Source organism: Micropterus dolomieu, linkage group LG11, assembly GCF_021292245.1.
Source record: "Micropterus dolomieu isolate WLL.071019.BEF.003 ecotype Adirondacks linkage group LG11, ASM2129224v1, whole genome shotgun sequence".
NCBI classification, from domain to species: Eukaryota; Metazoa; Chordata; class Actinopteri; order Centrarchiformes; family Centrarchidae; genus Micropterus; species Micropterus dolomieu.
Genome location: NC_060160.1, coordinates 18,197,583 through 18,211,047, shown reverse-complemented (window position 1 = coordinate 18,211,047; position 13,465 = coordinate 18,197,583). Strand labels below are relative to the sequence as shown.

General features: G+C 42.4%; 2 protein-coding genes across 2 annotated transcripts in view; both read right to left on the bottom strand.

The window, feature by feature from the left end:
* The window catches only part of LOC123978538 (zinc finger FYVE domain-containing protein 1-like), an 11,154-nt gene extending 4,854 nt beyond the window's left edge, over positions 1-6,300 (bottom strand). The window contains exons 1-10 of the mRNA XM_046061803.1: positions 4,869-6,300; positions 4,231-4,735; positions 2,830-3,044; positions 2,463-2,569; positions 2,219-2,327; positions 2,000-2,097; positions 1,493-1,610; positions 1,186-1,356; positions 788-968; positions 570-683 (exon numbers count right to left, since the gene is read on the bottom strand). Coding sequence (XP_045917759.1) covers positions 570-683; positions 788-968; positions 1,186-1,356; positions 1,493-1,610; positions 2,000-2,097; positions 2,219-2,327; positions 2,463-2,569; positions 2,830-3,044; positions 4,231-4,735; positions 4,869-5,378 — 2,128 coding nt within the window. The 5' untranslated portion in view covers positions 5,379-6,300. The remainder of the gene's footprint in view (positions 1-569; positions 684-787; positions 969-1,185; positions 1,357-1,492; positions 1,611-1,999; positions 2,098-2,218; positions 2,328-2,462; positions 2,570-2,829; positions 3,045-4,230; positions 4,736-4,868) is intronic.
* Positions 6,301-7,143: 843 nt separating this feature from the next.
* LOC123979004 (rho-related GTP-binding protein RhoV-like) lies at positions 7,144-8,840 on the bottom strand. The gene is made up of 4 exons (XM_046062689.1): positions 8,470-8,840; positions 8,048-8,333; positions 7,912-7,970; positions 7,144-7,830 (listed from the first exon to the last, which is right to left on the bottom strand). Exons 2-4 carry the CDS (start codon positions 8,205-8,207, stop codon positions 7,381-7,383), a joined length of 669 nt encoding a protein of 222 aa, XP_045918645.1. The 5' UTR covers positions 8,208-8,333; positions 8,470-8,840; the 3' UTR covers positions 7,144-7,380.
* Positions 8,841-13,465: the final 4,625 nt, after the last annotated feature.

Below are 13,465 nucleotides of genomic sequence, written 5' to 3'. Positions count from 1 at the left end.
TGTGTGTGTGTGTGTGTGTGTGTGTGTGTGTGTGTGTGTGTGTGTGTGTGTGTGTGTGTGTGTGTGTGTGTGTGTGTGTGTGTGTGTGTAGGAGGATTTTCATTTTGTAGTCTATTAACATTTTCTTGCTGGCAAGCGCAACACCTTACAGACAAATGAAAATTTAGTATTTGAAGATGTGCTTAATGAAACATATAATTTCAATCTGAGTCTCTCTATAACGCATAATGCTGAAGCAGTAGAACACGCTAAGCACTGAGGTTGGGAATCAGTCGCCCCTGTTTGGATTTACACTATTTTTGTATTTTTGTGAGCAGAGACCTGTGAGCTTTTGGTAACTGGACAGGCTCTATTATAACTAGACCATAAGGGCATCCCATATTACTTGGGTCCAACTCCTGCATAACATATGAGAGTTCAAACTACAAACAAGGCCGCAGTACTTTTCTTTCTTACTGTAAATAACACATTACGCCTCTGCCACCAGAGGACATATTATCAATTCACTCACATTTACTGGGTCATTCATTCCTGTTACATAACAATCCGCTTTAGGGTTTTACACTCACCAAGTGGGATGTCAATAGCTGTGACCACAACCCCTATGGTGTTGGTCACTGCTTCTCCAACCTTCCTGGCGAGGGTTCCGCCTTCTTCCTCCTCGAGCTCTGCCTCAAGCAGCTCTGCATAAAGAAAATATCTTTGCTAAAGCAAAGCTCACCCAAATGATAAATTGCTGCAAGACATAGAAACAGGAAATGTTTGACATGATTAGAAGTGCGTGCACCTGCGTATGAAGCTCTCTGCTCGAAGCAGACGTCACAGACTCTGACAGGGGCAAGACCCCAGCCTCTCTCGGGGACGGGCGCAGCTTTGGATGAGCAGCCGTCGCAGAAGCCTTCCCCACAGGCACGGCAGTGATGCTTGGTGTCGTTGTCCTGGAAGACTGTGTGACACTTATGGCACACCTTGTCCAAGAGAAAAACAATAACAACAGAAGTTGTTATTGACCACGAGCTAGAGGGGACAGGACGCAACCTGAGTCTATCAGAGTTTTATCTTGTGACCTGCAAACATAGATTGTATAATAGGCCCAGTACACCACTGACAGTAAACATCCCTCTGGACATAGAAGTGTTGACTTGGCTGTTGGTGGTAGAGGGTGGGGCTGTGTGTGTCACTCACCAAAATGAGGGAGTTGGGTTTCCAGTAGGCTGGGGCGATCTGATCTGTCAGCCAAGAGGTGACGGCCTTGGCAGGCTTGACACTGAGCTCTGACACAGACTGGGCCACTAGGTTGACTCCATCCAGGAGACGCTGCGCTGCATTGCTGTTGTCCTTTAAAAAGCCATCCGACTGCAAAAGGCAGGCAGGTTTTCGTAACATAAGTAGATAAATGGTTCCCTCTAGCCATAATTATACCTCTGTATGATTACAGATAATTATAAAAATCTACATCAGATGAATAAATTAAATAGCGTGTTTCTCTTACCCCTGGCCATACATGTTCGATCTCAGTACGGACAACCGTATCCACAGGGTCCTGGTTCCCGTACCAGTATTGACGGCTTCGATAAATCACTCCGCAGTTGGGACATTCAATAACATACCTGAGCATACAGTAGATGCAGAAATATGACTACATTTGTCGTCAACCACATCCATCGTCAACCACTTATCCTGCGTACAGGGCGAAAGGCGGGGTACACCCTGGACAGGTCGCCAGTCCATCGCAGGGCCACACATAGACACACTCACATCCACACGAACATGCAAACTCCACACATAAAGGCCGGGGCAACCGGGGTTTGAACCCACGACCTTCTTGCTGTGAGGTGCTAACCACTGCACCACCACGCCACCCTGACTACATTTGTAGGTATTATGTGCAACATGTAGGGTTAATGTAAATGCAAACAGAGTCTAGTGCTAAAAACTCTCTAAAGGTAACATAAGCCAAGTCGTGCGTGACCCTGCAGGCCATTCAGAAGCAACTCACCCAGACCAGGCGTATTTGGCGAGGCCCATCCATGGAGAGTCTGAGGAAGCTGAGGTCTTAGGGACAACTATCACTTCCTTTCCCCCTTCATAGCAAGCCTAAAGTGATGCACCACACAGTGAATTAAATGCCCAACTCCTCAGTCACGGAACAAGAGTAACTACAAAGTCAGTGATACAGAAAGAAAGCTTAGCCATTCAGGTGAGCTACTGTGCTTACCTTACAGGTGTAGATGCGGTTATCATACTGAGCAGAATAACGGCAACGATGCTTTGCCTCGTGGCACATTCCTTCTACTAAGTGGTTCATGCTGTTCTTGCAGCCAGATCTGGGGTAAAAGTAACGCGTCAGAATGTTAACCAATCTGAAAAGCTTGTGATTGAAGGAGAGATTTAAATGATTACTTGTTGTTTTTTTAATTTAAAGGCATTAAGTCCTGAAAGTACTAAGTACAGGTACTGACCCACAACCCAGGCACAGGCTGGAGCAGGTGAAGTACTCATCAGGGAAGAAGCAGCTGTGGGCAACAAGCTCACCTGTTATTTCCCCATTGAAGCGCTCACTCAATGCCTGTAGGAATATCAAGGATATAGACATTAGCTAGACAAAACTTCCTCATTATACAGTAATATTACATAGAAACAGCATACGAGCATTTTACAAACAGTAACATAAAAATTACAACTTGTGCTGTGTTAGTTTCAATAACATCATCTTTATCTGAATCCAGGAACCAGTTTATCAGCAAATTGTGTATCAATTCAGTTCAATGCTGGCTTTACAACAACAAATAAGCTGGTGTGAAGCTGGCTAACTTTATCCAGCCCTACCTGCAGGGCTTTGAAGATGACCATTGGGGTGCGTGGGGAACGGGTGGCGTTGTTATCCAGGAGCTGCTCCAGTTTATTCTGCAGGCCACGGAAGTCAGTAGGGGGGCTGAGGGTCTGCGTTCCCCAGTACTGGACGGAACTGAAGGCCTCTGGGAAACGGGAAAGCTTCTTGAAGCGCTCCGACAGCAGACGATCTACTGACTCAGATGACTTATCTAAAACAAGACAGAGATGGCGAGGTTACCACAGAGTGTAGTCAGGACATACTGTAGATATTACATTAGCATTTGTCTATCAGCGCATCAGATAACAACATTCTGAAAATACTGTGTTTGTATACAATGAATGGATACTTGCATCCAGTATGATATGTAAAAGGAAAATACAATGGTGCAGCATCAGACATCAGTCCAAAAAAACAAAAACAAAAAAGCCACAAATACTTAATAAAGCTAAGAGCAAACACATGTAGTCTGTTGTCCTAAGTCTTGAAGGCTCACAGTATCACAAGTGTTCCTTCATGTTGTAGCACATTTACCACAAATCATCGAGACTTACCACATTCCCAATGTGTTTTTTGTCCCTCATAAGCAGTACTTTCACTTTTTTTTTTCTTTTTCTTACTTTTCATAAATTTCTATACAATGTTAAAAAAAAAAAAACAACACAACTTGTGGAGACTTGCAACTTATTAGGGTGTTGTAATGCATGGCAGTTAATATCAGGTATTTCGTTTCCTTGAGTTATTTTATTGCTGCATGGCAACAGAGCACAGGCTTACCAAGGAAACCTGCATTTACAACGGCTGCGGTAATGGACATCTGACAACAGTAAAAGCAGGCAAGATGCTCACTATGGGGGCATGCCTAACCGTAGCAAATTGCAAGTTGCTTTGCATTCCGTGACAAAAACGGAAAACACATTTACATCAAGGTGAACTGCAGGCATTAGAAAATGGTTGACAACAACATAAAGTATGCGTTGCAGCAACTGGACTAAAACATGCAAAAAAACAAGTCTGACTACAGCTAGAAATATGTGGCATTTTTGACTTCACAACACGATGTGCACAGTTTTGTTCCAATGTTTACACAGTTAAAAAAAACTTGGAACGCAGATTGCTACCTCCAGTTATGTAGAAGAAAGACAGAAAGAGAAACACTGTGTGCTAATATTTGCCAAACCTGTAATTATCTGCAGTGCAGTTAACCTTTACTGACGCAGACGTACATTCATGGTGATACAGTGGAAATGTACTAACCTAATGTTCTAATGGAAGTTTTTAAGTAAATTTATAATAAAAGCTTTGACTTGTCTAATAAATGTGTAACATGTGAAGTAATTACACTCCAGCCATTACTGGTGGGATTCGGGAGAAACAAAACTGTTGAGATATTTTACCTGAACCGAGCAACTTAGTGTGGACTGTTTCGTGAAAGATGACCACCGCAGGGCCCAGGGTGGACAGTGGAACATCCAGGCCACAGCGGGCCGTCGTGGCCTTCAGTTCCTTGGTGAAATGCTTCAAGTAAGCATCCGAGGCGTCCCCGAGGAACTTGAAGAGGTCATCATGGAGGCGGTCGGCATGGGTACGGTAAATGATGAGGTCAGAGATGGCGAGAACCTTGAGCAAGAGACGGGTTCTCTGGCCCTGTTTGGAACTGTTCCCAAGCAGCCCCTCTGTATCAATAACTACTACTTTTCGGATGGGGTCAAACGCTGCCCACACACCCACCGTACAGGACTCTTGTGTGGGAGAAGTCTTGAACACTTCTCTCCCCATGAAGAATGTGTGGTTCAGGGTGTGAGATTTGCCCTCTCCTGTGTTTCCAAATATGGACACCACCTTCAACAGCTGGTCGGGCTCGCAGCTCAGGCTCTTTACAAATGACGTTTCATCTCTAACCTGGGGGAAACAAGAACTTAGAAGTTTTAAATGATACCTAAATAACAAAATGTACAGTATAAACAAAGGATTTAAGAAAGGTATTCTGATTCTGTTCCTTTTCAATAACAAGTGTCATTTTTGCACAACTCACCTGCATTTCCTCATTCTCATCAACCAAGAGAAAACTGGAAACGTTCACCAGAAGTTTTTCTCTCTGAGATTTGATCTCATCGGCTATTTGGACAGCAGTAGGGACAGCTGTCTGGACAGAGTTGACCTCTGCAGGTTTGGGTGGTGGAGGATAGGATGTGAGCTGGTGTTTCTTCTTGCTGCCTACACTGTGGGTGCGTTTCTGACAGTCTTGGCACAAGTTAACTTTGCAGTTCTGGCAGCGGACCACTGATCTATGGCGTTTGCCGTTGTCTCCGTTACCTCCTTTACAGTTGTCACAGTAAGGGACATGCCCAGGACCTATCTGAGCCCGCTCATGGTTCTTCAGACGCTCCTGATTGTGGAGCTCGAGCTCACAGCGCGCACACTGCAAGCTTTTGCATTCATTGCACTCAAACGCAGCCTCCTCAGAGCCACCACAGGCATAACTCTCTTGACATATTAGGCTAGTATTGACTCCCTTTTCTGAATATGAGCCATGCCCACTCATCGTTTCTTACAAGGTCAATTGAAAACAGAGCAAGGCTTAGTGGAACACCTTTGACAACAGCACAAACAAGTCCCAATACAAGTTAATGAAAAATGTACAACAGGCGATAATACTGACAACTGAAATGGACAAATACAATGACTAAATCAACTTAAAACAGCTGCATGGTACGAGGGTTAGTGAGTCACTTAGTCTCAACAATATAACTGATAAAACTGGTTTAATGATGTAACGTTAATTCAGTGCAACTAAGAGTGAAGCAATAAAGCAGAAACAGCCGTCTCTGTGAGTAACTTAACACCTGATGTGTTTTTACCACTAGCTTAACAGTTAACGTTAGCTTGTTTGTGTAGTGAAGTTAGCAGTTAGCAGCAGGATTACTTAAAAATATACCTAACGTTAGCGAATAAAACTAAAATAATACAAAAACGTGTGCTCGTACCAACCCGAGACAATGAATTCTCCCTGAAAAGATGAATGTGCAAATACTGATGCTAACAACAGGCTAGCTAGCAAACTGACCCTCAATAGCTCGCTGGCAAAGTCGGTGAATAATTTGGCAACAAAGCAGCAATATGTAGCTAACTGCTAGTTGGTTTCGACAGACAGTTTCAACTTTTTGCAAAGAAAACCTATAATTAGCGGGCCAGCGAGCCTTAACAGTTTATAGCCCGTCCTAACAAGCAGCAAGCCTCCAGTTTGTCAACAGAGCTGTAACAACATATCAACAAAAACAACAGCCAGTCGATGTCAAAAGCTCGGGTGTCCGCGGACTCTTTATTTTTTTAAACGGGAAGGAAATCCGCGCGATCCCGTTTTAAAAGTCTTTTTTAAAAGTCTTACTGTGTTTGGATCCTTCCAAGCAGTGTCATTGTTTTGTTCTTCAGCCCCCTCCCTAGCAGACTTCTCTAGCTACGTTATTTTGTTGCCAGGTCAGATCAGCTGATCAGATTATTTTCACTCACAGGGTCAGAGGAGGGTAAACGCGCGGTTGCATGATGGGAAAAGTAGTTTTACAAGACAGACGAGCTGCGACTTGCCCAAGAGGAGGCTACGATTTCTGTGCAGCATCCAAAGTGTTTTCATGTGCTCACAAAATCCAGATTTTACTATCATGGTTAGCTCAAAATTTAACTTTTAAACGATCACAGCTATAAAAACCTATTTCTTTAGCCTAACTGTTGCTGAGCTGCTGGGTTTAGGGTGTCTTGCATGTAAATTATTGTTGAAGGAGGGGGAGTAGTAGCCTACATTTTTATCACACCAAGTCTTCCCTATGGGCAAGACAGAAGCAAAATCACATATGTAAAATTGCTTTCAGATAATGCATGTTATATGTAGCAGTTTAGTGCTCTCTTTTGTGTTTCTGATACATATGCATATGTTACAGATAATGTAAAGTAATAAAATCATGGTCTGAGTTGGTATAGCAAATTGTTATTTTCTGTGATTAAAAATGCATATTTGATCATTATTTTATCACGGCAAATTCATGGGTGTTTTAAAAGTAATTGTTGGAAACATGCCTCAGTATAAGCTTTCAAATAGAGGATGGATTTAAACGGCTTTTGTCTTGTAAAGTAGCCCTTCAAAGAAAGCATCAGCAGGTGACCATTTGTCCCAAATGGCACTTTGTGTTTTCCCTCCATTTCTTCATTGACTGTACCTTCCACTGTAAAGTCTACAGACTGTATGTTTTCAGATATATTAATTAAAGCAATTCCTACAACTGTCAATTAAATGCGTCACACTGCAGTGCATTTATTACAACACTTTAACACACACACACACACACACACACACACACACACAAGTAAAACATGAAAACAAGGAAGAGCAAAATGAAAAGAGCAGAATATGTCAGTGATCTTAAATCATATTGTTTTAGTGCACAATCCACATTCTGCAGAGAAATGTTTTGAAAAAATGCATAAATTGTCATAAAATCCTGAAACGTGTCCATCAAGCTGAGCCTACATTCAGTCCTCTCTTTGATTCCACATCAGATGAATCTGAAGATTTTCCTCCATCCACTATCACAAAAAGTCTTCAAACGTTTAAGCGGGCTGAGCTTTTTAGATTTTGCGCCGTTGTGCTTGTGCTTGATGGCAGCAAACACAGCACTGTCAAACACATTTTTGAGGTTGTGTTGTGTCAGAGCTGAACACTCCATGTAGTCGTGAGCTCTGATCCTGTGTGCCAGCCTTCTAGCCCGGCTCAAGCGCACTGGTTTGGTGCCCAGCTGGTCCAGATGAATCAGGATGTCCACATTGTAACGAAGGTCTGACTGAGTCCCAACCAGAACGATGGGAGAGGTCGGGTTGCCAGCACAGATCTGTGGGATCCATTTGGAGGTGATGTTGTCAAAGGAGACAGGGTTGACCAGGCTGAAGCAGAGGATGAAGACGTCCACATGGGCACAGCAAAGAGAGCGGAGATGGCCAAACTCCTCCTGTCAGATTAAATATAATGTGAGATGAGGAGGAAAGCACTGACTAACTAAAGAAATCATAATGTGGTGTGGAATATCTACCTGTCCAGCAGTATCTATCAGTTTGATACGAGTTGGAATTCCATTCACATGGACCAAACCTGGAAGTCGAGTAGAAATAAACATTTTATTGCTGAGTCGAGCAGGCATTAACCTTTAAAGAATAACCTTCACTCACCAGTGAAAACATCAAAAGCTGTTTGTCTGTACTCAGTGTTGTAGCCATTGAAGATGTAACTGATGATCATGCTGGTCTTCCCCACAGCTCCATCACCAACCAGCATGCAACTCAGTTCTTCCCTCGGTCTGTTTGGTTTGTCATGCCTCTGACAGGCCATCTTTGCTCTGATTATTTCTCCATTTTCCCATCAGCGGCTTGAAAGTCCATGCAGGAGTGCAGCCTTACTGTAAAAGACATCTTCTCCCCCAGGGGCCCGTTGGTGCCAATAAAGGCAGGAGGACACCTCGATTTGAAAGAACAAAGGCGCCCAATCAGATGAGTGATGCCCCAACACTTTGTCTGTTTCCCTTTGATGTAGATTAACATAGTCACTCCCACCAGCATGGGCCTGACCACTGGTAAAGATCAGCTGATTTTACCTTGAATACCCCGTGACAAAGAAGGTTTTTATGATCGCAGCACCACCACGAGAAAGTGCTACGATAATTAACGAAGTCAGGCACCACTTGGATTACGACTTTTTTAATGTAGGAAATGCTCCCTATAAATGGGACTCTTAAGATAGGCTATGCTGTGTAAGAACTGACAATTAGTTTTGCTGTTGATGGATTCAAATGCACCATCTACCCTATTCCAAATTACGTAGCCTATTTTAAAGTGCGATCTACTGTCATGGGCGGACAGGCCATTAGGAATTTTGGGAACAATCCCGAACGGCCAAGACTTTGTATATTTTAGTTTCTTATGTTCAGCTTTAAAGGATCCGCGATCGTCGTTCCAGTCAGCTGTAGTGAACGCTGTCTGTGTCTATCAGACTGGGCCAAACCAATACTTTCAATATTTAGGGGGGATACGAGCGGCCCCTCCCAACTTGGACCGATGCTCGTTTTTGCTGAAATCTGATTGGCTCAACGGTGCTGATCAAAGGAGTTTACTTTCCAGTTAGGACGAGTTTACACGTTTTGTCAGGGATGAACTCAGCCCAGGACTGTGTGACAAGCCCATAGAGAAGGTAAATATGTCGAAAAGAAAGAAAGAGGAAAAAGAAATGTGTGGTGCCGAAAAAATAAGAATTTATAAGACAAAAATGTTGGCACAAGAGGCAGCTAAATGCGCCAAATTAACCGACTTCTTCCTTGGTGGAAAGGAGTGCTGTGGCAGCGCAGATGAGGCAGGACCAAGCACAGCCACTCATGCATTTATTATAACCTGATATTATTTATATATGCATTTATGCATAGGCATATAGGCTATATTGTATATTTATATATATTATAAACAACAGTTGAAGGAAGAAGGAAGAGGAGGAGGATCAGGAGGAGCCGTAGGAGAAGGACAATGGAACCAGAAACAGTGCAAGGTACAGGGTGTGCAGTGCTGGGTATGCAATTATCCATAGATAGAATAAGAAAATTGATATTGTATATAGTTATATTTATTACTGAAGTTCTTAACATTCATATGTAGCTGTATAATCAGCACAAGCAGAGTCAGGGTCCAGGACTGAAGATGAGGGATTTGATTTTTATGCACACACATACACACTGCTGTATTTTATGGGACTGCATTGTAGTTTTTGATTTTATTTAACTATTTTAGCATTCTGACTGACTCAGGCTTACCTGACCTGGTCTTGTTCAGTGCAGTGGTGCCTTGCTTATACAAATTTAAGAGGCGGGTGTCACAAAAGTTTCTTTAAGGTCTTTATCATAGTCTAATGTAATTGACTGTGAACAAGTACAATACTATTTATAAAAATAACATAATAATCTTTCATGCGCCCCCAAAGGCCTCTCCGTCTCAAAGTCCCGGGTTGAATTTCAGTCCCACATCCCTGTCTACTGGACTCAATAGACTCTCTTGCTGCAATAGAAAATTGAAATATTGTAAAGGAAAATAGCCTATAAAATCATGGTCTTTGTAGGGAGTAGGAAAATGTTATTTTAAGGCTACTCTGTCATGTTAAAAATGTTTTATATTTGCTTCTATTAGCTTATATTTGCATGACTGTCCTTCAATGTTCTCAATGAGTGGATGTAATACCATTATCTGCCTACAGAGGGAGGTGTTGCTCCAGCATCAGCTTTTGCATGTTGGCTCTTCATCCAGATGCTGCTTTCAATTTCGTCTTCCAAACTTGTGTTGTGTTGCTGGTGAGCAGACTACAACTTGCCGAGTATTCAGGGTTAGTCAGACACATGATGCACTTTTGCAGTGGCTTTTGTATTTTCATATTTCAAGTGGGCCACGGGTGTTTATCCTCACAAAAGACTTGCTTTTCATTTCATAATCCATTTCTGTAATTGTAAGCACAGTTTTCAGGATCCGTGCTCTCTAAACAATATATCCCGGTAACTTTGTTGTCACAGACATTTTTAGTTTATCCCAGACTTTGTTGTCACATTGTATCATTTGTTTTCAATCTATAAATTCCTTTTTTTTTTAAGGCACTCAAAGGCCGCTTTATTCTCCCATGTAAAAGGGCAAAGGGCACAGCTGAGGCGGCATTGTTAGACTGTCACCAGCTGCAGTTTATAACAGTAACTTCATGTTTTATCCTGTCTTTTTCAGGGTGAGCGGGTTCATAAATACACAGAAAATAGGGACTGCAAAACTACTACCAGTAATGATAATAAGAATACCTTAACAAAAAAAATGACATTGTAGAATGTGCACTTTGGACGCACCCTGACTAATGCAATGGTACAATGACTCGTGCAGCCCACTATGCACAGAACGGCTTATTAAACTGGAGTTTAAATGTGCTTTTTCAGTCACACATCAATACGGTTGTGAACCGACGTTAACCCTCTTAACCTTTAGCTTAGCACAGACAGCTTTAAAGCATTCTTGCTGTAATTGCAGTGAACCTGTTCTGCTCCAAATTTCAAATTTTTTTGTGTTTGCAGATGGAATAACTAAATCACCTTAATGTTATGCTGAAGAAAGACCTGATCCTTGGACACCTATTCTCACCTCAACATCAAAAGACACAGTTTTGACTAAAATACAAACACCTTGCCCCGTATCGCCTCTTTTGCATTGGAACAACTGTAGATTCCTGATTGGTTTTATGAAGATAAGAAATGTGCAGGTGATGATGCTTATGATTAGGCCTTCAGATCATCATCACACAGCAATCCTTGTGTCTTGGCCTGTAACCTTATGACGTAGGGCTACATTTTCATAATGGTAATATTAGCAACCATTGAGACACCGTCTTACTGTATTTTGCTTTTATTGAACTCACTACTGCTGTAGTTTTGAAGTATTAGGGCTGAGGGTTTCAAGAACTCAAAATCCACATTCTCACAGCTGTAGTGCAGAAGACTTGTACGAGCACAGTAAGATGCGGTTTTTGAGATCGGGAAACGTTTGGGAATGAAAATACAACTTTAAACAAAGTGTTGTTCCTTATCTGTCTGAGCCTGCAGGAAACTCTGTGAGCATTGTGTTGTAAGGTCTCTGCTTCCTGTTTGCCGTTGTTTCTCACTCACTCGTTCTCTTCTCCCTTTCTCTCCCTCTTTTTCCCACCACCTGCGGTGTGAGTGATAGAGTTTATTCCCCATGGTAGGAGGACAACATCTGGTTTCCCCCCCATGACACACATCATGTTGCCAGCTTGACTCCCATGCTACACCTCTGGCAGCTGTGAATTACAATGCTGTTCCTTAATCCAAGGTAAATGTCAAACACAGGAAATGGTCTTTAAATACCTCTACATCCAAAGATTCTTTTTCCTGTAACAGCCACTTTTGTCAACATAGATCAACCAGTAAGCTGCTCTTCAATGCTACTAATGCACATATATGCAATGTGCAACTACATGTAAATATGCTTGCAAGGTTTGCATGTACCTTAACTTGTGCAGCAGATGTCAGCAGTGCGCTGATGACTTTAACAGTGGCCTATATCTGCATATCTGATACTGTAAACATGTTTTGTGTCTGCATTCTCACACTCACACTCTCTCTTTGCATGACTTAGACATGCAAAAATGTATCCTGACATAGATTCATAGAGGTAATCTGCTTAGTAAGTGTCTCTAAATGTGTGCAGCTTAGGGAGATCCCCCAATATACACAGCACACTTCAAAATTCATTCCACTTGTGTTAATCTTCCTTGATTTCTGTGAAAATATGCAAATATATAAGATAAACTCAGATACTCCTCATGCCCCAACTATTGGTCTGGTTGTACAAAAGTAAACACAGTAACTAACTCAAATTCCATGCTGCGTATCAAATCTGACAACAATAGAGAAATCTGCCAGATAGGTGTTAAAAGATTATGCTCCTCCCTAAGCCAGAGATCAGCACGGCACACTGTAGACAGGGCACAAAACTGTGGCTAACATGGAGATGAAGTGAAAAACAAACCATTTGCATTTCCTGCATAATGTCTCTTTAGGTCGATATCGCCTAAGCCCTTAAGTGGTGAGGATTAGAGCAGGATGGGTGCTTCCATCACACCAAGACCTCACATAGTTCCTAGGTGTGACTTTAGGGTCACATTGGAGACACAGTGTCACATGCTATACATATATTTGTCAGGACCGGGGTCCAGAACTCAAATGCAGACCAGAGTAGTATTTCAATCAATGGTGATTTATTTCAAAAATGGTGAAAACAGGGATTTGGGCCAGGGTGATAGATGTTCCGGTGATCTAGGTCTCGTGGTGCTGGTGAGTATCTGAGTCCGGGGTCCAGGCTGGCACTCTGTGGTCAAGACAGGAAAAAGCGAGTTAACTATCAGTATCTCAAAAAGTCAGACAAGGTTCAAAGTTTCAAGACAACATTTTGGCTGGCATGTGTGCATACTGGAACGTTGGTCTGGGTTTTATGGGTGAGTTGATTGCAGGATGTGGAACAGATGTGCTTGATTGAAGTGATGAGCCCCGGTGAGCAGGCAGGAGCACCAGCGACCACGCCCACCAGCATTATCCAGAGCATTTGAGGGAAAGCAGAATATAGAGACAGACGCCAAAAATAAAAACACACCAAGTACACAGCCGACATACCAAAAGGGCAAAAGAACGCAAAAACTACATTCACACACATATCATAAGGGAGGCCGGGGAGTTGTGACAATATTTACATAATCTCTGTGATACTGTTTGCAGTCTGATGTCAAAAGTCCTGACCTGCATGCTTGAATTTGACACAAAACATAGACTGTGGTGGATTAACTTTTGTGTTCATTGATGACTTGCAGTTATTGCCCTTGGGCCATAGAGTTAAGTTTTTGACCTCTTTACTGAGGCAACACAGGCAGACATATGTACTGCCACTCAGTATTAATCCACATTAAACTGTTGTTGCTGTAGTAGTGGTAGTGAATGCTGCCGTTAACATGCCAACATGCTCACAATAACAAAGCTACCATGCTAATGTTTAGCAGGTATAATGTTTACC